At 36.8% G+C, this 26,765-nt stretch overlaps 1 protein-coding gene across 1 annotated transcript in view; it reads right to left on the bottom strand.

Moving 5' to 3' along the window:
- The window catches only part of DMD (dystrophin), a 3,625,631-nt gene that overhangs the window by 1,766,579 nt on the left and 1,832,287 nt on the right, over nt 1-26,765 (bottom strand). The window contains exon 44 of the mRNA XM_082246191.1: nt 5,144-5,297. Coding sequence (XP_082102317.1) covers nt 5,144-5,297 — 154 coding nt within the window. The remainder of the gene's footprint in view (nt 1-5,143; nt 5,298-26,765) is intronic.

Raw genomic sequence — 26,765 nt, 5'->3', positions numbered from 1 at the left:
TAGATAAAGTATTAGGTTAGAGTGTTTAACAGGTACTAATAGGTAATAGGTAATAGGTAAGTTTACCTATTAGGAAGCATGGTCCAAATGTTTGTTTATGAGAAAGATATGGGTTTCCCAGCAAATAAAAAAACTATTTAAAAAATAATGATCAGAAAATATGTAAAAATAAATTTACAAATAACCTTTTGTTATTAAATCCTTAAACTTTGTATTTTAACCAAACTATTCATGGAGTTTTTTAAAAAAAAGCAAAGGAATAAAAGTGGTACAGTGTGGGATGCTGAATTGCAAAGGACAGATTGTGTACAATGCATTAATTACATATTTAGATGAGTAAAATGAGTAGGGGTGTGCCAGGTACACTCATGGACCACTTTAGTAAAGGGTTGAAATTGTTTTTATGTCTTATTTTGGCATGTTTCACAAGCTATTTATATATATATATTTATATATATATATATATATATATATATATATATATATATATATTTAAAAATAAACCCAATTCACTAAAATGTTACCACTCACAGTGACATAAGGAATTGATTAGTGCATGCAATAAACATGTGCTAAGGGCACATAGGTCATGAAGATTTTACACTGGTACGAAAAAATAGTTTACTTTTTTTAATGCATTTAGGGATATGGGTATGTGTTGTGAAGAGAGTGAGGGAGGATGTTAGCTCAGAGATGGGCTTTAAGTAAGCACCATATAAAAAGTGATCCATTGATTTTTCATCTTTCGCAAGATACTATCAATTGACTTTTGTGATAGAGATGAATGTTGTGTCATGCTGGAACACAGTAGGAATCTTTGTACTCAAATGTATAATTAGTAAACTTAACTTTCCAGAATTTATAGGACATTCAAATATCACTTTTTAATGTCGAGAGCCTTTAAGATTCAAAAATGTGATTAACTGACATTCCTACTTTTACATGGCGAGGCAAAATCATCATGCCATCACTTAAAATACGTAAATCATCCTTGTCCTGATTAACAAAGTGCAGAAGGCTTTCACTCAAATATATTTAAACAAACAAGCTGCCTTAATAAAAAAAAATGCATTAAACAATAGAGGATTAGGCTTATCTGAACTTCATAGAGCTGTCTCGAAATGATATTTTCCACTTGGATCACAAGGTCATATGCATACTTGTGAAAGCACTTCAGAGAAATCCTTTAATTTTAAAAGATGGTATGCAATACTGTGAGATCAAATAACAACAATCGGTTCAACTAATAAAAGGCTGTAATATTCAGCACTTTTTCATGTTTAACTCAATAAAGATTTGTTATCCTACTCATTTCATTTCAGCTTTACAAAAAAATGGAAGTTGCGTTCAATTCAACCATAAAGCTGCTTACTGGAAGCCAAGCATTTAGTAAGATAAATGTAACAAACATAAAAGTCAATGCTTTATTTGATATAAAACGTATACAGTAGTTGTTTGATATAGTACATGAAGCTGCTTCCAGTCCACCAAATGAATGATAAAAACTCTTAATAATATGTGTGCATTACAAAATGGTAACTGGTATTGATAGAACATGAAAGCAGAACTTGGCTCTTGAAAGGTATTCACTAACTCGAAAACATTTCGTGTTTTACCTACGCATTGTGAATGGCCCACAATAACCTTATTTACGGTGTCTGGAGTGGCTAACTTAACCCTACTGCAATTAACTACACAACCTTCTCATGGTGACACGTAGTCATTAGTACATGAACATTTTGCACCCCCTAGCTTCATTACCTTCTTCTGTTAAAAAAAAGAAAAAAGGACAAACAAATGAGGGATTCAAATTCTGGCAGATTTAAGCATATAAAGTATTTAGGCCATCTGGGAAATGCAACACCTTCCACGTTTTGGGACTGTTCTCCCTTCTGCGGGAGTTGCAGTGTTAAAGTTTTAACCATTTTCATATTGCATTATGACCTATTTAAAGTAAGGGAAAAGGCTGTATTTTATAGGCTTTGTACTTTGACTGTGTGTGGTGATTGTACAGGATTGTTGCAATTAGAACTCAATTTGGGGGCATATATATGAAAACTGGAGAAAGTAAAATGAGCACAAAATTCAAGTTGTTACCCACAGAGACCAATCACTATTCATGCTTTATTTTCCCACAAAATGAAAGATAAAACCTGATAGGTTGATACTAAAAACAACTTAAAATGTATGCTTGTTTTATTTTATTGTTTTACTAGTGCCAGGAAGAAACTATCTATTTCTATTGAACTATTGAATTTCAGGTGATAAAGCCAAATTCCAGCTCATATAATTGCCGCCCCCACTTCTAGGCCTCCAACTGCCTTTTGAGTACCCCTGGACCAATGTTTTTTAATGTGTATATATTTCATTTTTTAAAAAGCCTTCAGTTTGATGATTTATTGTAACAGGTGTATTGTCTTCTTCCTCTAGTGGTGGATGTGATGATGTGGCACTGCTTACTACAGTATTCTCCTGTAAATCTAGGGCAGTCAAATAAAACCCCCCAGGGGGTGGTTCTTTTATGTCCCACACTCACAAGGAGTGGATTGAATGATGCTGGGCTGTAAGAGGACTGGCACAGAACAATAAAGCAGTAAGTATGAGGCAGAAAGCATGACAGCGGAATAGGTATTGCAGGGAGTGATGCATTTTTTTTTACATTTTAACCTGGTTAGCCATTTATAACAAAATACAATTTGCCTAATACTTTTCATGTAATATGTCAGTGTGTTTCTTTTTTTAATTATATTTTTTATTAAGGATTTTACTAAATACAAAAGATCTGTTTAATGGTGAAAGAAGGTGTTGGATAAATTTGTATATGTGCTGGGATTCACCACTAATACTGTTCAAAAATGATACAATGTATCTATATATGGATATGTGCAGCAATGTGCCAAATAGGCAACCTGCGCATACCTATATAAGATAGTTTGCTGTGTACTCAATCAAAGCTGAGTGTCATTAACAATCTGTGAAACATGAATATTAAATATATAAATCCAGCAATAAATTAAGTCCAAATAAAGTGATTATTAGTTAATAAAGTCCAAATAAAGTGAATACAATTCATGTACATACTAAAACTATTCTCAATGGATACAAAAATAGTTCTATGTACATACAAGATCAGTCCAATTCAGAAAATATGACAGAAAATTGTCTAAAAGTCCAATAGTGTGATGAAGATATGACAAAAAAAGAAAATGGCAAATAAATACCATAGCATATCAACAAAGTAAATAGTGACGCACTACAGTGTCAAACAATGAACAGATCTATAGTGAACGTATATGCAATCAGTATTTCCCCTGACAATTTATGACATAAGAAAGTAACAAAAAGGGGGAGGGGGGAAGACATAGAAGAATCTCTAGGTTTGAAAGAGCATATAATAAGAGATATTGAGCTAGGTTTGTATAGGTGCTTTACTAAGACACATTCTGAGCTTTCCCAGGTATCACACATTTTTGGAAATCTCTGCATCAAGTCCTCAACTAATGCAGTTAAATGCTCCATCCTACGAACATCCTCAGTGTGTTTCTTTTTAACAACCCATAAAGGATTCAAGGACCCCTTTGCCAGTTTACTTTTTAAGTGAAAAATAGTTAATAAAAACAGTGTATTTAAATAAAAAAAAAATCTCACAGATGGCAGCTTTTTATCAGCAGTGCCCATATGTTGGGGAGTTCACAGTGAGCTTGTAAGGGGTCCTCCTGATTTCACACCCAAACTGCCTATGTTAAAGCTTACAATAATAGTAGCAAAATGTGTGTTTAAACTAGAATACACGGAAAGCTTTAAAATCTGTCAGTAATATTGACCTGTGAAAGCTTTTTTTTTTTTTTTTGCTTACTGTACTTGACTGGACTTTAATAAAATTGCTTAGATTTAAGTGCTATACCTTGGTTTTGGCTGAGACCCCTTCTGTGTGGGGGTCCATCCACGCAGTGTGGCCTCGGCCACACCTACAGTTTGAGCGTACCCTCATTGCATCTCAGACGGGACGCCGGGCCGATCCCATATACGTATTGCATTGCTACATGTTATTTGAATGTTATATGCTGCAGTTTTGTATTTCAAAGCACCTTATTTTATCACGGCATGTACCTAATATTTTCACTGCATGTTACTGTACCATGTTTCTTTTGCCTTCAATAAAAACCGTTTAAAAAGAAAAAAAGAAAATTGCTTAGATAACATCATCTTTGATAATCTTGTATATAACATGAAATGCCATGGCTGACACAAATTCAAATAATAACAAAGTCAGGTGAAGAAAATTTGTCTGACTTCAATTTGGTTAAAATTTACTTCTTACTGGCTATAGATAAACAAATGTCTCAGTAGGAGGAATACTGTCCTTCAATCTTTGAATGCTTTGTCTTCCAGCTTGAACCTTTGCAAAGTAACCAAAGGGTATTAGTGATGAACACATTCCCTAGAAAGGTTGGATAACCTCTGTCTGACATGATGAGTGCTCAGTGAACAGGTGTCCGCTCTTGTTCACGCCTCCTAGAGAAGACCTACAAAGTCCAATTCTAACCCAATCTTTACAAGTGATTCTAAAATTGAGCAATAATTAGGAATTACAAAGTAACCCTTGGGGCTCATGTAGATGTGTGTTGTTTTACTGCACTTTTATGGTCTAGTGTGTATAGCTGTTCTTATTTTCTGAGTTTGTTGGAGACAGTTCTGTTCTCTGAAGGCTGCTAACTTTGCTTGTCCTTACTCAAGGAAAGCTGTCTGCATAGATAAGTCAACCAACACAATATGCAAAATGTCACCATTCTTTGTTTCCTTTACACTACCTAATTGACAAGTGAAGCAACTGTAACTGTAAGCAATGGCACATTTTACTAATACTGATAAACAAATATAAATCTATAAAACAACAAACTGCTTTTAGTTATTTGGTTTTCTGGCTGCATCTCAACCTTGGCAAAGCCAAACTAAAAATTGAAGAAGCTGAAGCCACGAATGGCCTCACAATTTACTAATAAAGTCTGAAACAAGGAAGATTTCTGAGGTAAGCAAGAAATGTAAAAAAATAGATATGGAAATCAACACACATTGGTATACCAGGCAATTGTTAACTCAATTTCTGCGAATAGGAATATAAAGGGATCAGTGTTATTCCTACCTTTATCCTCTGTTGCTGCTGTCTCAGTTTCTCTGTATCCCTTGGTTCACCTTGGGACTCAGAAAGAATTGTCTCTGCTTCAGTTAGCCACTGGTTGAGGTTATTCATGTCATCCTGCAGTTTCATCCACTTCTCTAGTGATCTGTCAAACCTCCTGAGAATAATACCAAAGTAAATGTTTGAACAAAGCTCCAGGAAACAATAGCTCATCATTTCATAGCAATTTAATCAATCAATGCCTAAAATACAGTATATTTGGAGAGAAATAGGACAATACATGTATTAATCCATCTATGAGCATTCCATGAATGCTCTTAGGGGGAAGAAAAAGATAGATAGATAGATAGATAGATAGATAGATAGATAGATAGATAGATAGATAGATAGATAGATAGATAGATAGATAGATAGATAGATAGATAGATAGATAGATAGATAGATAGATAGATAGATAGATAGATAGATAGATAGATAGATAGATAGATAGATAGATAGATAGATAGATAGATAGATAGATAGATAGATAGATAGATAGATAGATAGATAGATAGATAGATAGATAGATAGATAGATAGATAGATAGATAGATAGATAGATAGATAGATAGATAGATAGATAGATAGATAGATAGATAGATAGATAGATAGATAGATAGATAGATAGATAGATAGATAGATAGATAGATAGATAGATAGATAGATAGATAGATAGATAGTCTCTGTCAGTCCAGTGAAGAGTTGTGGATGGAGTGTATATGCCGCATAGTTTTTGCAGTTTTATAGGACAAACTGGTGCCAGTGAAAGGTCTATAGCAGTATAAAGGGAGTTAAGCAATGTCCACACCTTGTTCCTCACCTGGGGTATACTTTGTCTTTTCCCTGGGATGATCGGTGTTTTTTGGGGAAGGAATGCTTGTGGGCTGTGATAGAACATGTCTGCAGGCCTGAGCAGACCCAATGTGGTCTCACTACTATCCAGGAGGCTAAATAACTTTTGTTGAATTTTGGAATGGGATTATTACTCCAGTGAGGGGACTTCTTGTTCCGATTGTATTTTCTGCAAAACTGCTGAATAAAGGTGGGCAGAAAGCCCTTAACCATACTTTGGTGTCTAGATTACCTCTCTGCAAACTCTCCGCTTAAAGATATTCATCTACAATATATTTTCCCATGAACACTGTTTTTAGTTACCAGTCTCTTTAAAAGTAAAGAAAGGGAGCAAAGGTAAAGTTGTAGCCAACTGCATATGTTTCAACAGCAACGATGTAGAGAAAACTATGATATGTATTAAAATAAACCAGAACTAAGCACACTCCTCTCAGTTATTGATACTTTTCTTGAATTTCCTCTCCCCACTTTCACACTTTTGCCTTCCATAGAACCAATAAAAAACCCCATGTAAACATTTGTTTTTCTAGACCTAAACTTACAAAGGTCTTAGGACCACCACCCTTCCTCCATTCGACAGAAATAGGAGGGTCACATCCTTCCCTATACCTGCAAGTACTAGGGATCTGGCAAGTAAATAAGGTTGAGGGAGAGAGTAGGGAAGGTAGGTATATGCAGAAGAGGGGACTTTAAAGTTGAATGTTAATCCATTTATATTTTGTCTTCTCTTGTTTCTCCTTGCCCCCTCATCAAGATGCTAAGTATACTTTTGATCCAACCTTTTTTCATTACATAACATATTTTAGACACAGTGGGGTGGATTTACTAAAACCGGAGAGTGCAAAATCTGGTTCAGCTCTTCAGAGAAACCAATCAGCTTCCAATTTTTTCAAAGCTTAAATGAAAAAGCTGAAGTTAGAACCTGATTGGCTATTATGCACAGCTGCACCAGATTTTGCACACTCTAGTTTTAGTAAATCAACTCCAGTATCATGATTACTGGGTCTTTGTCTTTCTCTATGCAATGCAGGCAGAAAAGGCTTGATTCCCCCATCAATACAGTCAGTGTTGATGGGGAAATCCCTCCCTCAGTGCTATTGTGTTCTGCCAGCAGGGAGCCTTCCCTTTCAGCAGAACACAATGATTAGTATTGCCAGCTTATGGTCAGTGCCACTAATAATTTGGGGAAAAAAACCCACAGGCTATTTGTACACAAGTCAATCAATGGATTGACTTGTGTACAACCAGAGTGCCCATACATGGTTTGAAATTCATCTGGTCCCTGCTGAATGGGGCCAAGTTTCGATTATTGTATGGCCGAATTAAGGTTAAATTCATATGGACATAACATTTTTCTAATCGTATTATGTACATTTTTTTCTAGCACAAAAGTACCAGTGTAATGATCAGTAAATAATTGCATAAAATTGTCCTTTTTTTTTGTTTGTTTTTTTTCAATACCTGCTTCTGACATACTTGTATATGTATGTTCTCAGATGCAGATTTTTGTATTTTGTATTATGGATCTGAACGCAGTGCATGTTTACATACCTATGTGAATGGCTTTATTGAAATCAATTCAGCTGCACTAAGATCACTAAATAAATAATGATTTCAAATGCACTTTTTATGGCCGTGTGAATGATTCCTAAAGTTGGATTCAGCCAGCTTCTAACAGTTTAAGTGCCAAGATTCTTTAAGTAAATGAGAAAGAAGATTTTTGTTTCTGTGAATTCTGTTAAAAATGTCTCCAAATTGCCTATAGCTACAGGGATGAATGAGGGCTTCAATTAAAGGTTTTTTTTTTTTTTTTTTAATGCATACTGTGAAATAGGTTCACTTTAGGTTATTTGCAAACTATCGTTCACGGCCTATCATTATTCTTTTTGTTTAAACTAGAAAATTAAAACCCGCGCTGAGATGGTGTATAAAGTGTGAATAAATATATAAATAAGTTAATAGTATGTCCTGAAGCTGCTACTCACTAGGTAAAATACCAGAAAAGTTTAAAATTCATAAAAGGCAGCGCTAGCAGGTAAAATCAACAATCCGTGTATACAATAATACATAAAGTGAACAATATGTTTAAAAATAGATAAAAATTCATCCAAAATAAAGTGCACAAGTGAATTGCAATTAAATGTCCATCAAATAATCAAATATATTGGTGCAAACAAAAATTATGAATAAAGTGCAGTCCAAAAGATGGTTCCCTCAGAGGAATCTGTATCTATTAACCAGAGATTTGGAGAGACAACTGAAAGGCAATAACATAGAGGCTTCTGATCTCTGTTGTTCTGTTGCTGGTTGCTATTCAGTCCTTCTTCTTTAAGATGTTCGTGATTAAGTGGAAAGGAGTTGAGCTAAAGGCATCCTAAAGAGGCTGTGCTGGATCCATCCATCTGTCCAGGGGATATTGCATGAGCTTAAGGCTTTCCTTTTTTCTCTATTTGGTGAGTGCATCCCCATAGGGGGCCTTCTTCCTGAGAGCACCTGGGCACTTTTTGTGGAATATTTGAGCACTTTTCAGCACCTTAGTTCCTCTGAGGGAACCATCTTTTGGACTGCACTTTATTCATAATTTTTGTTTGCACCAATATATTTGATTGTTTGATGGACATTTGATTGCACTTCACTTATGCACTTTATTTTGGATGATTTTTTATCTATTTTTTAACACATTGTTCACTTTATGTATTATTGTATACACGTATTGTTGATTTTACCTGCTAGCGCTGCCTTTTATGAATTTTAAACTTTATCATTATTCTTTGCTTACAAACTTTTAATTTGGGATGAAATGGTGGTACAAAAGAACATTGTATATCAACAAGCTTGATATTACAAATAGATTATTATCAGGGTACAAAGATAGGATATATAGTCTAATAACAGAATCATTGTAGTTGTCAGTCAGATAAAAATAGAAGAAATATTTAGTGGTTGGTGTCACAGTATATGGTATATTTCGGCATCTTTACTCAGCAAAGTAATTTAATGCAAAGGATCAACATCTTATCAAAATTGTTATTATCTGAATTAAATTGGTTGGAACAGAATTTCCGCATTTTTTAACCAGGGGTCCCATTTATTGTCATAGAAGTGGGTAGAGTTGTAAAGAGTGTGAAAGATTTTTTCCATGAGGCTGATTGCATTAATTCTTGTTTTGAGTTGGGAAGAGGGAAACAATATGGATTTCCAGTGTACTGCTATCAACCAGTGTATAGCAACACTTATTGTATGCACTAAGCCTACATTATTCAATGTAACCAGTGATTAGTCTGTAAAGTCTGCCATTGCATGTGAGCAGTCCCTGACTGTCTTTTATAACATTCAAGCAATCTGACAGCCTTTTGCAAGGTAGAAGCAGTCTATAACAGTCTTTTGTAACATATAAACAGTCTCCATTAGGCTTTGAATCCATTGGGACACTCTCTGTCAGTCTTGTAACATTAAAATTACCAGTGGGCTGCAGGTATGGTTGACTAATCAGCTACCAAAAAAGGATAATCAAACTGTGCTGACTAAGTATAAGCCTGTTTAATCCCAGCCACTCATAGTAAGCAACGTCCACTCCCCATCACCGAAAGGTGGCCCCTTACTCGCATTTCCCCAAGTCCCCAGGTGCCCTGGACTGACATAGTCAGCATGTGTTTCACATTACATTTGTGTACACATCAGAAGGAGGACATAAGGTAATTTGTGTGTCAGGAATGTGCGAATCACAAAATGGCTGAACAGAATTAAAATGTTTAATGTGCCCATATATGTATTTCAACAGTGTATTAACCTGTTTAGCTACAAACTCAGAATATTTTTTCATAAATATTTTTTTCATTCTCTCCGTTTTAGTTCATTAACATGCACATGCATTCCTATATGTATAAAAAAAAAAAAAAAAAAAAAAACTAACATAATTAAACCCAGGGTTAGAATTAAGTTATTTTTCCAACGTCCTTAACAAATAAAATATATGTTACAGAACTCTAATAGGACTAAATATAGAAAAGAAAACAAAAACTGCACACAGTGCTAAATAATAATATTAACATCCCAGCTTAATACGTGTAACAATTTAAAAGATTAGAAGAAATCACCATCTGAATTCTAAAGATGACTCATTATTTGTGTTATGAAATCAGAGTATGTGCAGTTCTGCAGATTTAATTGTATACAAGTATAATATACACATTAAAGTGAATTGTGCTGTTTATTTAACAATTGTAAATAATGTGTAAATTTAGTTAGCAAATGTAATTTCCACAACATTTGCACCAATGGTTGTGAAGGCTACAAAAGATTCTTCTGTGCTATTGGGTATGTTTATCAGTAAAGACCACATGTCCAGCCATCACAGCAAGATAAGTACGTATCAATAAGCTCTTCTTTACATGCATGATTTATTTGTGTGTGAGCCTGAGATAATCTTAAACATAATGAAAGCACGCATTTCCATGGTATGCTGTACATTAAACACAAAAAATACCTTCAACTGTAAAATGTAACATTTGTTATCCAAACTATTTATGAACCAACACATATTTAAAGCATAGTCACAAAAAAGTACAGCGCTCTCCTTCCGAAAAGTGCATTAAAATTATAGTGCATAAATAAATATGTGAAAACAATGTAAAAAAAATCTATATATAATTTACGTGAATCCATTTTTTCTTTAAAATATATACAGTATACAGTGCATAAATAAATGATTGAATGTCCATTAAAAAAACTGCAGTCCCATACATTAGAAACTGTTTAGTAATTGCCTCTGATCACCACAGTGCCCTTCACTCCACCTATGGGTGTCCTATACATTTATGGATTCTTCCTGTAGTATATAGAGTTGAGTAATAAGTTGTTTACACACGTGGAAAGTGTTTTCACATTTACATATTTAAAGAGACATTGTCACCAACCTAAAAAAATGCAGGTAAAACCACAGAAAAGTAATGCTTACTTGCAGAGTTTTTCCTTTTCATAAACATTTTTGAGTCAATGGAAGTTAATAATTCAATTTTTTAGCACTGTGCAATTCATAGCCTTCTCCTTTCCTCTTCTAGAAGTATGAAAAGGAGTTTCTATGCTGACCCAGCTCCTCAGAACCTCCCCTTACCTCTCTACATTACCTTTGATGTAGCTACTGGGGGGGGGGGGGAAGGGGAATACTAAAAAGTGTCATGTGAGTGACAGCTCTGAGTCTGCTGGGGCTGATGACAAGATGAAGGCAACAGCTTTTAGGGCAAATGCCCATAAAATTTCATGGTATAGTTGTCCCTGAACTGTCTGGTATCCTGGGGGTTTTGAAAGGAACTAGTCAGGAATAAGCACACAAAGGAATCTGAATTGTCACTCTTAACCACTTGACGACTGCCCACCGCAGATTTACTGCGGCAGGCAGCCGCTCCTGGGCAAACCGTCGTAGTACTACGTCGCTCGCTCAGGAGACTCTAGGGGGCGAGCACGTGCCGCCGGTGGCACGCTCCTGTCCCCGCTCATCAGCCGGGGAGCCAGTGCATGTGACAGGTGGCTCCGATGGCCGCCGGCCACTCGTGATCTCCCCCCGCTGACAGAGAAGGACAGACGGCTGATGTAAACACAGCCGTCTGTCATTCTCCCTGAAGTGATTACAGAGACCATGTGATCCTGCTATATAGGATTGCATGTCTCTGAGATGACTTCACAAGCCACTCCCCCTAACAGTTAGAATTATGCCCCTAAGGACACATTTAACCCCTTGATCATCCATACTGTTAACCCCTTCCCTGCCAGTGTCATTTTTATAGTAACAGTGCATATTTTTAGCACTGATTAATGTAGTAATGTCACTGGTACCCCCCACAAGTGTCAAAAATGTCAGTTAAGGGTCCAAACTGTCCGCTGAAATGTCGCAGTCTCGCAAAAAATCGCAGATTGCCGATTACATAAATCTTTCCCGTAGTTAGTAAACGCAATAACTTTTGCGCAAACCAATCAAAATAACAAAAATATGTAGCAGAAAACAAATTGGCCTAAAATGTTAAAAAAATTTGATTTTTACTTTTTTTTTTGAGAATTTAATGTAAAAGAATGTAAAAAATATTGTTATTTCAAAATTGTTGCTATTTTTTTGTTTATAGCGCAAAAAAAAAAAAATTGCACAGGTGATCAAATACCACCAAAAGAAAGCTCTATTTGTGAGGAAAAAAAGGACGTTAATTTCATTTGGATAATTGTCTGTTAAAGTCACGCAGTGCCGAATTGCAAAATAGGACCTGGTCATTGAGCAGCCAAATCCTCCGGGGCTAAAGTGGTTAAGTTATTATAATACTTCAGCCCTAACCTTCCTGGGATGGCGTGTGCTGTTAGTATTTCCTCTCTGCCAGAATAGAAGTGTCAGCTTAGTGTCAGGCTGTAAATTTCCTGTGGAGGTCTGCCTGAAATCAGGTCTGTTACCTAAAATTATATAATGTTTCTGGAGGAGGGCAAAACTGCCACCTAAAAAAGGCTTTTGTTTTCTTTCAATTCTAACTGCATCCTTTTATATACATTTTTTACTTGTATAAGTGTGTGTTTGTTGCATAGAGCTCAGGCAGGAGGAAGGGTGGCCTTATAACCTGACATTCAGCCTGCAAAAATATATATTATTGCTGTACATGCCATTTTATAATTGCTTGTTATTAAAATGATCTTTCTATTTCTGAACTGCAGCTGCTGTGATATAGCTTTCTTGCTATACAGCAACCTGGTGGCATTCTCTGCATGTTATGTGTATAGAACGCCACTAGAAATTTTATTTCCTGCTGTGTAGTTGGCTTATTGCTTCTCCCAGAAGTCTGTACTGATCTAAAAATGAAATTCCAGGCACCCCCTGCAATAAGCGTTTGATTTTTGGAGATAGTTTCAAAAACTATTTATTAAATGCAGACACTACAATTTTTCTTATTATAACACAGAGTCTGGTCAGTTTGTAATAATGAAGACCGACCCTTCTATTTAGAATACACTGGGGTTGTATTACTAAAGGCAAATAGACTGCACACTTTACAAAGTACAGTTAGTTGCTCCAGAGCTTAGTAAATGAGGTAAAGCTTCACGCTGCAAAGAAAACCTAATCATGTGCAAGGAAAATAAAAAAAAAAACTGCATTTTTATAGCTTGCTCATGATTGAATGTTGGAAGTCAGTAGAGCTTCTGCGCATTTACTAAGCTCTGGAGCAGCTGAGCTGATCTTGCAGTGTGCAACTGCACTTTGCAAAGTGCACAGTCTATTTGCCTTTGGTAGATCAACCCCATTGTGAGAAATATATTTTAAAGGAATTGAAAGGCAGAAGTTTTTTTTCAATCTCATTGTATACTATGCATTAAGATAACAAAAACCTTCTGTGTGCAGCAGCCCCCCCTCAGCCCCCCTAATACTTACCTGAGCCCATCTTTATCCAGAGATGTTGCAGGAGTTTCTCAGCTGCCCAGCACTCCCCTCCTCATTGGCTGAGACAGCAGCACAGGGTTATTGGCTCCCGCTGCTGTCAATCAAAGTCAGTCAGCCGATCAGGAGAGAGAGGGTGGGGCTGGGTCACGGCTTCATGTCTGAATTGATACAGGGAGCTGTGACTTGGCTCAGGTGCCCCCATAGGAAGCTGCTTGCTGTGGGGGCACTCAACAGGGGGGGCAGGACCACAGAAGAGGGACCCAAGAAGAGGAGAATCCAGGCAGGTAACTATAACATGTTTGTTATTAAAAAAAAAAACTAACTTTACAATCACTTTAATATAAGTACAAATTACTTTAAAGAGAAAGGAATAATGCTGCAAACAATTGATATTATTCCTACAATGTCTCCAGTTTATCTGGAAGGATATTTTTTTTTCTCAGCAGGACTAGAATTATCCATTACATGCCTGAATTTTATCTGTAATGTGATGGTGTCATTGAAAGTATTTGCAAAAACGTATACCTGAGTTTTTTTTAAAGGGGGATGTGGAAAACATTGAAAAAACATTCTAAAATAACTATGGTGTACCATGCTGTTAAAGAACAAAAAATAACTGTGGTTTGAAGAAAATCTTTGTGAATCCTTTATCATTTCTTGAATATTTTGTATTTTGTATAAATAGCTCCTAAACTGTGATCTAATCTTCATCCGTTTTATAATGATATACAAAGACGAACAATATAAACCACATGTTGCAAGGCCCCTGATAGAAAAACTGTATCATCCTCTAAAATATTAACATCTTGAAAAACTAGTAGCTGAGCTCAGATATATTAGTCAGTGAGATGAGACTAGAGGTGTAAAATGAAGATGACCTGCTGTATGAAAAGGCACAGAAAGTTTGATTACTGACAAAGGTTGAATGATCGATAACCCTTAAAAAAAATGAGAAATGGTATCAGCGCAGGCTCCCATCAATAAAGAATGTACTTTGAAACTGTTTTTCATGAATGTAGTTGTTTAATAAAGATAGATTTTACTTAAAAACACCATCAGCATGTTTCATGGCATAGAGATGGTCACTTCTTCAGGAGGGTGTATGAGACTCTAAATAAAAAGGTAAAACATGTTTTTTGCATGATTAGTCTAAGATGCAAGTTATGGTACATGTCAAAAAATTAAGTAAAAATTGCAAAAAATAAGAAATAAAAAGACTATGTACAGTGTGTATAAAAAAAAACTATTTTATGATTTTATTTAGAATCTCATGCACCCTCTTTCAGAAATGTCCATCTCTGTACCACAAAATTCATTGACAATATTTGTATGTACAGTTTACTGTATGTCTAATAAACAGCCACTTTCATGAATCAGTTTCCATGTTCATCCTTTACTGATGGGCGCCTCTAATGATACCACTTCCCTTTTCTTTGAGGGCTAAAGCTCATTCACCATATATCAAACTGGGATTGACAGACCATGCAGTGTAGGATCATCTGGATCACCCTCACAAGCATTGCGTTTGACCTTCTCATCCCCACAACAGGTTGCCCAATCCCTTTAAAGCGGAGTTCCGGGCACAAAATCGATATTTTTTTTGTGCCCGTCCGCTTCTTCCCCTTAACCTGAAACAGAATTGGATAGTTAGATTTTTTTTTTTTTATTCCCTCACCTTGTAATTGAAGATCGAAGATACTCACCTAGTCTTCACTTCCTCCCTCAGCGCCGCGGCTCACCCGTCACTTCCTGGCTTGCACTGATTCCTGGGAGCTGAACGTCATCGCTCCCAGGAATCAATGCGACGGCACCGGCCCCGCTCGTCACTTCCGGGCGACGCCGCATTCCCCTGCTAAACAGCTTCTGGGCATGCCCAGAAGCTGTGGAGGAATGCGGCGCCGCACCGGAAGTGACGAAAGGGGCCGGTGCAGGCGCATTCTGGGACAAGAAGATGCGGAAGAAGACACAGAAGAGGACCGCGCCGGCTTCAGCTGCCCACAAGAGAGATGGAAACGCTGTGGAAGAAATTTTATAAGTAAGTATTTCTTCTAAAAGGTAAGTGCGAACCGGGACAGATCAGAGGCTAGCCATTGTGGAATGTGCTAGCCCTGACTGTCCTGGGGGTATGTTCAGTGAAAAATGACTTCTGTGCCCGGAACTCCGCTTTAAGGTGTTCACCAATCTCACAGTCTCACAGATGAGTATAATACTTCACACACTCCCTGTCTATTTTTTTTTTTACTTTTTAATTCTAATCACTACACCAAAAGGAAATCTTGTCTGATTTTGTGTTATTTTTTCTTCTGCTACCCATAAGATATTTTAACTACACTGACATTGGCGGCTCTTTTTAAGGTGATCCTTGTCTCCTTGACTCAAATCAAAATACATTTCAGAGGATTTTACAAGAAAACCTGTATGTTTGTATACAACTTTAAATGGATTAAAAAAAAAACTTTATAAAGACCTGAGCCTTCATGATTAAAGTGATTGTAAAGTAATTTCTTTTTTTTTAACAAACTAATAACAAACATGTTATACTTACCTGCTCTGTGCAGTGGTTTTGCACAGAGCAGCCCAGATCCTCCTCTTCTCAGGTCCCTCTTCACTGCTCCTGGACCTTTCCTCCTGTTGAGTGCCCCCATAGCAGGCAGCTTGCTATGGGGGCACCTGAGCTGAGTCACAGCTCCCTGTGTCCATTCAGACACAGAGCCATGACCCGGTCCCATCCCCTCTCTCTCCTGATTGGCTGATTGAGTTTAAATGACAGCAGTAGGAGTCAATCGCATCCACAGTGCGGTCTAGGCCAATGAAGAGGTGAGTCCCTGGCAACTGACAAACTCCTGCAACATAGCTGGATAAAGATGGGCTCAGGTAAGTATCAGGGGGGCTGAGGGGGACTGCTGTACACAGAAGGTTTATTTATCCCAATGAATAAAATTCATTAGGATAAAAAACTTCTGCCTTTACAATCCCTTTAAGCGCTATGACAAATTGTCACCAAAATGACTGGGTCCTGCAAAATTAAATGCAGGTGGAAACAGAAAGCTTCTAATATTTGTTTTTTGGACAATAATGAAAATGTTGCTATCACTAGCTTCCCTTTTAACAGCTAAACCTTTGTGCTAGATAAGAAATGCCTTGACCAATAGAATAAAGTAATAGTAAAAGTAATCTGCTCACCATGGTCATGCTTTTTGGAGATTTGTGTAAAATCATAATAATTTTAGCAACATATACATTGATTGCGATTTTACATAAATATATCTCTGATTGTAATATTCTGTAGTTAGATGAGACCAAGCTTGAACTTTTATAGTAAATTAGAATCTTATGTTTGCAGGAAAAAAATAATTCCACAGAAAAATTGTCTTAGTATAATCTGTAAACAAGATATGGGAATGCTTTGCTGCATCCATAATTTTATCTAGAGACTTTACAGAAAAAACATCAGAATAAAAATTAGTTATAATTGGTCACCCAAACAAATAGAATTTAGTTGATGCAAAAAAACAGTGACCTAAAACAAAGGAGTAGATCAAGAACAAAATGTCTTAAACTGAAGTAATTGTCCTTTTGTAATGACCAAATCAGAGTCCATACCCCAACCTTGTTTAGAAGTTGCACTTGAAGATGAGAATGATTGCACACTTAACTGCTGCATAACACAAGTAGCTATTTATTGAAGGTTCAAGGGCACACAGAAGGCTGTAAAACTGTTATGTGTATCACACTCAATAGTGCTTGATAAGAGATTGAGTCTAAATAATATCAACGTTGATTTTTTATTTATTTTTTGATGACCTGAAAAGTGCTGTTCATGCAAGAAATCTCAGAAATATCGGTTGAATGGATTTGTTTTAAAAATATGGTAAAGGTCTAAAATTCATCATAATCATTGTACATGTCTGTGATTGTGAGTGTGATCATCAGCTACCGGACACATTTGGTGGAAATGATTACTCATAAAGGAGGATTTACCAATTTATAAATACATGGTTCAAAATACTTTTTTCTATGGGACAATGAAAGCTTAAAGAGGAAGTAAACCCTCCTCTGACACTTTTACCTATAGGTAAACCTATGATAAGGCTTACCTATAGGTACTGTAAATATCTCCTAAACATGTACCGTTTAGGAGATATTTACCTTACATGCAGCCAGTGACGTCACTGGCGCATGCACTCTGAAGGAACGGCCGCTGGTGCCGTTTCTTCAGAGCCCCGTGCCGTGACTGGCAGTTCCCGCGCGTGACGTCACCGCGGGAGTGACTGGAGTGACGTCACCGCGGCTCCGGCCAATCAGATGACCGGATGCCGCAATCCCGGAAGACGGCCGACTGGACATGTCGCCCATCATACAGGTGAGTGGGCGGCACGGCGGGGGCTCGTTCTAAGGTAAGTATTTCATAATGAGCTAGTATGCGATGCATACTAGTTCATTATGTGTTTCTCTTACAGGTTGCAAAAAAAAAAAAGTTGTATGGGTTTACAACCTCTTTAATAGGGAACTTCAGCTAAAAATAAAAGGGTAAAAAAAAAAGAAAAAATACCAGAAGCAGCTCCTGCTGTAATATTTAGGTTCAATCCAAAGATTCCCCCGCAGTATTCTTTATCACTAGAAATCCTTAGTTAAGTGTACAGCATTGTTCAACCCACTTCCTCTGAACCCAGGTTGACCTGGACCAAGCCTAGCATTTACTGGACAGTGAAAGGAGAAGAAGAGCTAGGGGACATCTGTATGCTGCTTGGCTTCCTGGAGTGTGGATCCGACGAACTGTTCATGGGCAGGAGTGGTTATCTATGTGCTCCCCTAGTCCTGCTGCTGTGGGGTACAGAAGGTGGCAGCGCCCTCGACTGATGTGCACTCTAGGCCAGGGTCCACCTTTCCTATAGGTAGCGCCAGCCCTGATTCCTATCAGCATGATTCTTGCCTGCACAAGAATTGATTGACTCCTTGTTCGGCTTCTTCCTCTTACGATCCAGCTCTGCTTTACAGGGACTGAAAGAGGCTGATACCAGGTCAGAATAAAGTACTTACCCTGCTTGGGTTAAATAAATCTGTAATTGTGTATTATTACAGAGCTGCATCAACTTGAGTCTTTTCTATCTGCCTATAAGCAATGTTTTCAGTAAGAGTTTAAAATCTTATTGTATTAGTAGTTTAAATATATTGTTAATGCCTGCTATCATGTTTTAATAGAAAATTAAACCACGTTGAAAGGGCAGAATGAGTGAACCATGTCAGATGGGTATGTTTCTCAAAAATCAACAGTGGGTTCCAGTGTTAAGCAGAACTTTGCTATGCATTAGCATAAGGCTGGCTATATGGTTTATAATTCTCTTGTACAATTTTTCTTTAGATTTGCCAAAACCATATAATATGAGGTCAAACCTAAACACTTTCAATTTGTATGCAATCAGGCAGGACCTTGCACTAGATAGATGAAGGTAAATCTAAAGGAAATTGAATTATGAAATTTGTATAATGTATGCCCAGCTTAAGCCACAATAGTTTATTCTTAAACTGCACAACCATCACAACAAATTAATTTATTAGATGTGGTAAATGGGCCATATACAGTCCATAGCATCGAAAGCAGATATTTGGTGACAATGGGCCTCCATATACTGTATACTAGATTGCATATACAATTATATGTACTTTTTGCTTATTTTTTTCCTTATGTGTGTTATTATCTGATTATCAATGATTACAATATTAAATACAATATATTATTGTACATATCCTTTTTTCTCTAACAATACCTGGATATCTATAGTTCAAGATCAAATTACATATGGTTGGTAACAGAGTACACATATTGTCCACTTATACATCACTAGCTGCACCCAGATCTCCATTGTCTTTTCTAGACTGCTTTTTACTGTTGTTAAAGAGTCTAATCATGAAAAGAACATACTAAAGTGATAGTATAGGTTTTGGTGGAATATAAAATTACATATTTACTAAGCACATATAGCACAAGCAATATCTAAACATGAATAGAAAAAGGTTACAACTTTTATACTTTATAATTTGAACCACATATACTTATTTTCTGTGAAAACTAAAAATATCTTGTACAATCAGATTACCTCCACCATTGTTTTAACCCAAATAATACAGCACAAGGTCTAATACAAGTAAAATATCAGAAGTAATTGCATTGCTCACATTCCTTCCTATGCATGATAATTGCAACAAGAGACAAGGACAATGATCCAGCATAACAAAAACAAAAACTAAAGTGTCATTTTTTTATTGCAATATAGTCTTATTAGAAAAACAACATAATGTCATTAGGGATATCTCCCTTTACTTCCTGTTCTGTAGACACAGCTGGAAGTGAGAGGAAATCTCACCAAAGTGAGGAAATCCCCATCTTGGACAGCTGTCATCAGAACAAATGTAATAATTTAATGTTTTCCCCTTTGTCCCTCTTCTTGTAACAATTACAAAATGTGTAATTTACCACAAATGTGATAATGGTTACCAAGGCAAAAAAGCGGACAAATCTCCAAGGCCCCTTTCACACTGTCCGCTATGTCGGCGGACTCCGTTTTTCTCAGCGGGGGATCGATCCGCCAAACCCCAGCTGAGCAGGAGGATGGCAGCTCCATCTCCGCTCTGTATGTGGAGACAGAGCTGTCAGGTCCTCACTGCCCTCTATGGGGGAATCGGATGAGAACGGACCGTCTGTCCATTCTCATCCAAACCCATCTGATCCGATCTGCCAGACGGATGGAAAATAGGGTTTAACGGAGAGGATTGGATCGGATGGCAGCGGGTGTCATCGGACATGTCTCCACTGACATCTGCTGCCCAATAGAGATACATGGGGCATCCGTTCAGATCTGCCTGAAAAACTAACAGGCGGATCTGAACGGTCCGCTTGTTTTAAAGGGGTCTTAAGCAGGAACACAGCCAGCAATAAAAATCAGACAGGTTCTAGCCCAAAAAAATGATTAAATACCATGTTGATAAAGATATACATTAATAAGATACTCACTTTGCATGTTGATCGCTGCATAGACTCGGTGGGGACCCCAAATATGACAGGACCTCAACTTTTTGAAATTAGTATGTTTGACTAAAAATACTGTTGGTATTGTGTGGAAGAAATATGTTTTTAGAGCTGCACTGGTTTCTAAGTTTGGCATGATTAGCACTCACGCTTTATAATGTGATTGTTTCCTAGAGATTAGTAGTTGTTCAAGTTTTGTATTTTCTTTACTTTTTATCTTTTGACTGATTTTCCAGATCTCATTTCAAAATATCCATATACAATATAATACAGTTAAGATGACATTGTTGACAACCTCCTGTAATTATCTCAATGTTTAGGTTATTTAAACAGTGCAAACACAATCATCTTTTCATAGATCATAGCTCAGTCCTTATGAAAACAATTTTGTAATTCTTTCTAAGTGAAGGAACACTGTGCAAGAAAATGCCTTATTATCCATAATGTGTTTTACAAAAGTATCCTGCAAACTATCATAATGAATTCATCGACTGTGCTTTTCCCTCAGTAAGGAATACATGTAAGTATTAAAACTATAAATAGCATGACATCATGCCAGTTAACTGATCATTGTCACACCGAAGATGTAATCAGCAAACCTGTATAGCTTACTGTGAAAGCATATTAGACAATCTATGTATTGTTTGCTTTAATGTTGAGGAATTCCTGACAAGTAAGACATTATGCTAAGCTTAAATGTCATCATTTGTGCCATGGAAGTACACATCATGGTAACAGAATGATGGAACTCTTTCCTTTCCTTATATTATGGCTCCTAAGTAGTAACTTTTTATTTAGAATATTAAGGGCCCTAAATAAAAACAAACTTTGCGCAAGGAAGAGTAAAGAAAAATAAATGAGCTGAGAAAAGCATAAAATGCAGTATGAAAAATAATGTTCATCCATTAAGTAGTATCTGGAGAAAAACAATGTTTTGTTTGTCTCTAGAGGGAACTTTTTAAAACAGTAGCTGTCAAAGCCTAAGTATAAATAGCCTATATGATTATTCAACAAAAACATATCTAGATAGTAAAGGTCTATAGCTCCAGTTGTCTGGTAACAAAAAAATAAATAAAAATAAAAAGCAAATTTATCTTTCACTCTTTTACATTTTCAAAGTTGTCATTAGATTGACCATGATCATTTTAAAGCATGGGCCTTAAATGATAAGTAGCCAGATGCAGTGCCTGCAAAGCTTTAGCTGTAGAGCTACTTCGAAGGGTGGTGTCAACAAAATTTGACAATTTAGTTGAACATTTTTGAAAACTTTCATTAACATTGAACAAGCATAGTTCTTGGTCATATTATAATTTAATGTTGAAGCTTGTTGCAAATGTCAAACACTTCAAAAGATAAGTGTACTCAATCAAGTGAAGACGATGATCTTTTTTTTCCAAATTCCAAAGAGCAACTGAAATCTTGTAAAGCACATTGGGACACTTTGCTTTACTGCACTTCTCCCTTTAGAATCTAAGGCCCCAAGTGATACAGTTAAAGCTGGTAATGTTTGGTTGCATGATATAGTATTTGTTATCAGTGTAAAACTGTAGGTAAATGAGTAAACATCAATCTGACGCATTCCTAAAATAACCTCACGCCCAGCTAGGGCTTGACTTGGACAATTGGCCCAAATGGCATCACAACATCCTGACTCACATACACATTGCAGCTCGCTTATCATTGGCTCGCAACTGGAAATATGACTCTCCCCCCTCTATTCCGCAATTGATCAGTATTCTAAATGAACATATGATGCTGGGATATATGTTCACTAAAGCTCACCTCACAACGGCAAAATTTCACACTCTCTGGAGTCCGTGGATCAGACATTCCGGCAACATAATCTTGGATCACTAACTATGCTTCCACGGAAGCCACTGTTGTTCACCACCCCCAACTTCTGGATGGACACTCATCCCTAACATGAGGACAAGCTCTGAGTACAACACACGTTAAGATATCTACCTGTAGACCTTTACTACATATAGTCAACTTATATGTTCTTCATTACCAAATAATACAAAGTACATTTTACCATGTTCTCCACCCCTTTTTCCTAAGTTCAGAAAAGGCTTTTATGTAACCAGTCATATTGTAGCTTTTCTTCTCTTGCATCTGTATACTACATTGCTGTAACCTTATAAAACGTTTTCTTTTGAATAAAATTACAAGTTAAAAAAAAAATAACTTCACTAGTCAATTAATGGATTGTATTAATTATAATCCAAACTAAAATCTGCATTTTTTTGCGGGAATGTGACATTGCGGCAGATAGATAGGACCCCTGACTGACATTTTTTACACTTTTGGGGGGAACCAGTGACATTACTACAGTAATCAGTGCTAAAAATATGCACTGTTACTGTAATAATGACACTGGCAGGGAAGGGGTTAACATTATGGGTGATCAAGGGGTTAAATATGAGCCTAGGGGAGTGATTCTAACTGTGGAGGGTGTGGCTTGTGAAATTACCATAGAGACATGTGATCCTATATAGAAGGATCACATGGGCTTTATGATCTTTCCAGGGAGAAGAACGGTCAGCTTTGTTTACAACAGCTGACTGTTCTTCTCTCTCAGTGGGGAATGATCGCAGGTGTCAGGTGGCAATCGGGCCTCCTGCTTGCTGCATTGGCTTCCCCGCTGATGAGCGGGGGTGGGAGCGTGCCGCCCTAGGTGCACGCTCGCCCCTAGACTCTCGAGAGCGAGCGACATGCAGCTATGGCGGTTCGCCTTGGTGCGGCTGCCTGCCACTGTATAACTGCGGCGGGCGGTCGGCAACAGGTTAAAGTGCACCTGTGACCAGACTATGGACATTTAACCATTTACATTTTCCCAACAGACAGTAGAGCGCTTCAAGAGACATCCTCAGACTTTACATTTGGTTTAAAGATTCAAACAGCTCAGAAATATTTGTTGATTCTATAAGAAGGTTGAAAGCCTGCCAAAATTTGCTTCCGTGGAAAAAAGATAAAATATTGGTGAATTTTGGAAGCCCAGCTTTCCACAATGCTTATAGTTACAGAGATGAAGCAGGGCTTGTCTCAAAGTGATTCTGCTGCTTGTTCAGAATATGTAAATAGGTTAGTGTGCATATGCTTACTTTAAGTATGTTTTAATGATTGCAATGCTGCATTAATCTATGCTTTTTATATATACATGAAGCTTAGCTTTTAAGTTCCTAGTTTTATTAGCATGCTTATTTGAAAAGATGTGCTTGCGGAACAGTAGGTCTACTAAATTATACAATTTGATTGCAGCTATTTGTGCATATTCTACATCTATCTGTTATACTAGTTTTCAGAAGTGCCTGAGACTCAGATATGATCTGTTACCATGACAATGAACTGAACACCAGTGCAAAAGCAATGGTCTGCCGTTAACATCTGATACTAATGTATGAGCTGAGATATACAGATAATTCCAAGCAAGCTAATTATATTAAATATACAATCAACTTGTTCTTTTGTGATTTCACTTATCTATCTTTGCCTTATTTATGTATACTTTATATACCTTTGAATACCTTATATAAGCCTAAATAAAACAGATATTCAAACCTCATTTTTTCTGCACAGGATCTCCTGGTCTGACATTAGACTAGTATCAAATGCATTTTTGACACTTATATACAATTTTATATATATATATATATATATATATATATATATATATATATATATATATATATATTATTCTGCAGTGAAAATTTGACATATACATTAGCTCACTATAATTACATTCATTAGAGTAAAGTAAAGTAATTGGTTATTAAAAAAAAAAAAAAAGAAACTGCTGTCAAATATAAAGTGTAGGCAGTGTCTGTCTATACCTGAAGCAGGCTTTAAACCCTACTGAAAAGTCCTGAATCATGGCATGGTCTATTCTGGTCAGAAAAGTTCCCACACTTCATGGTAGTGTTAGTGCTTCCAGAGCTGCCTAACAAAGAATATTTATGTAGAAAGAAGAGGTGAACAAGCTCCCACACTACTTGAAAGGGCTAGAGCTTTGCAGTAAAATTGGCTTGTGATTTGGTTTCAGCAGCAGGGATTTCGAGGTTGCTATAGCCATAAGACACAAATATTATTTTTATTTTGTATTAAGGTGTACACATACCAGCAAGCGCTATAGGTAGCCTCACCATTAGGCTATTTTTCCAATATACATCGTATACCTGGAATCATTATTTTCTGCTTTAGAAGAACACCTTGCACAATGAACTTTTTATTTTGTTTAAAAAGGGTAAGGAGACGCAAAGTTTTCTTACCATTTAACCTTCTACCCACAAATCTGGCTCCAAGGCTTGAATTTTTTATTCCTCTGCTAACTTCTTAACTTAACTGCACATACACAGACTAGATGTCTGTGTATGTGCAGTTCTGCACTGTAGACTTTTATCTCATTGTGAGATATAGCAATTTGGGAAAGGGAAAAAAGGGAGGACTTTTTGTGTGAAAGTTTCCTTACTAGTTAAATTTACTTACAGTATTTATAACAACATAATTTTTATGATAACTCATTTTAAAATTCCAAATAGTCCTTAAGTTAGGTTCAAATAGTCCAACTGGTCTTCAAGCATAAAAGTCCTTTTGCCTTAAGCAACATTTTGAAATTAGGTCGGTTCAGCAGAACCCAGCTGCATTCCAGTCTGTGTGTAGACCTCTCTGTTCAACAGAACCCAGTCATTAGATTGGCTTCTGTCAAATGGTCCTGCTGGAAAACTAGCATTTGTCCAGCCACTGCAGCCAATAGCTGTATCGCTGATCAGTATACTCGGACATGGGGAGAAATCCCTGCTGTCAGAATACAATAGTGCAACAATAGTCCCACATAGTTTTGTGGATGTGGGAATCTGGATTTTTTTTTTATTTAATCCGCTGGTCAGTCTTTTAAAGCATATTGAATATTTCATAGAATGAACAAGTTATTTGAAGTGGTAGTAAACTCCCATGTTTATCTTGTACCTACAGGTAAGCCAATCATAGGTCTTACCTGTAGATAAAGAAAATATCTTCTAAACTTCTAGCCGGTGATGTAGCTGGCTCATGATCACTGTGCTCTCGGGGGATGGCATGCCATCCATTGAGAGAGCTGTGCAGCGGCCATCAATCCCACAGGCATGTGCAGGTATGATGTCATTGCAGCTTGGTTATTCATACTGCCGTAGCCCACAAACCCAGAAAAAAAACTGGGTATATATAAATTCCCTGTCAGCGGTGACAGCATTCTGCTGAAGGAATCCCCTTTTTAGGTAAGACTGTCATAATGTGCTAGTATAGGGCACAACATAACCTGAACCTGCGGGGGAACCAGTTTTTTTTTTTTTTTAACGTGGTTTACTACCGCTTTAAAGCAAATGTTTGAAACCAATATGAAAGCTTACAAAGACTGTCTTTCAGGTAAGCATATTATTCACCAAACCTTATGGAGACCAACTAATATCAGAGAGTATTTAAAATTTACCTATACTTATTGCATATGAATAATGACTTTTCGCTGCCAAGGTTCGCATAAATTGTTTAATTACTACAAACATTCAAACCTCTCAATGCTTAAAATAAACGAAAGACATTCCCCACTGCCTCCATCCAATAACTCACTCACTACCCTGGAAAATGGGAATCATTTCAAAGAACAAGATTGATACAACTGGTGAAAAAATCTCCTCTGTCCAGATGTCTCCCTCAACTAACTACCTGGAATTTTACTTTTTACATCAACTTATCTCACAGTTATAACATTTTATATCACTTGTGAGAGCTTGCAATATAAATTTAATTGTATGTAAGCTTTTATAAGGTATTTAAATGTATTTAAAGCGTAACTCCACTTTTGTTGAGAAAAAAACATTCCCCTCTGTACATTACAAGGATTTTAACGAACTTTGTTGCAGATTCCTACATTTTGTTAGTCTGAGGAAATATTTGTTTGTTCCTCTGTGCCTCTGTGCTGAGTGGGTCAAATTGGAGTGGTTTTATAATTATTTATCAGCTGTGGCAGCTGCAGGGCACTAATGAGGAAATCTGCTGGGCCTGCATCCCTTGAGTCATGTTCCTATTGGGGGTAACTCACCAAAAATTACATTTTTGTTGCAGGGGATGCCAGAAATCTGACTTGTATCTTCTGGGATATTGGTGAGCCAATCACACAAGCAGGAAATTATGTTTCTGGGGTTTGGTCAGTACACATTCTGTGTACAGAACACCTCCAGGTAGCCATATTTCATTGTATTTTCAGAACATTACAACAGCTGCAGATTGAAAAGGAAATGTAATTTTTAATAACATTTAATTACAATA

The sequence above is a fragment of the Pelophylax lessonae genome (genome assembly GCF_965119305.1).
Source record: "Pelophylax lessonae genome assembly, chromosome: 2".
NCBI lineage: Eukaryota > Metazoa > Chordata > Amphibia > Anura > Ranidae > Pelophylax > Pelophylax lessonae.
Note: the sequence above shows the minus strand (reverse complement) of the source record. Positions and strands in the feature narration are given on the sequence as shown.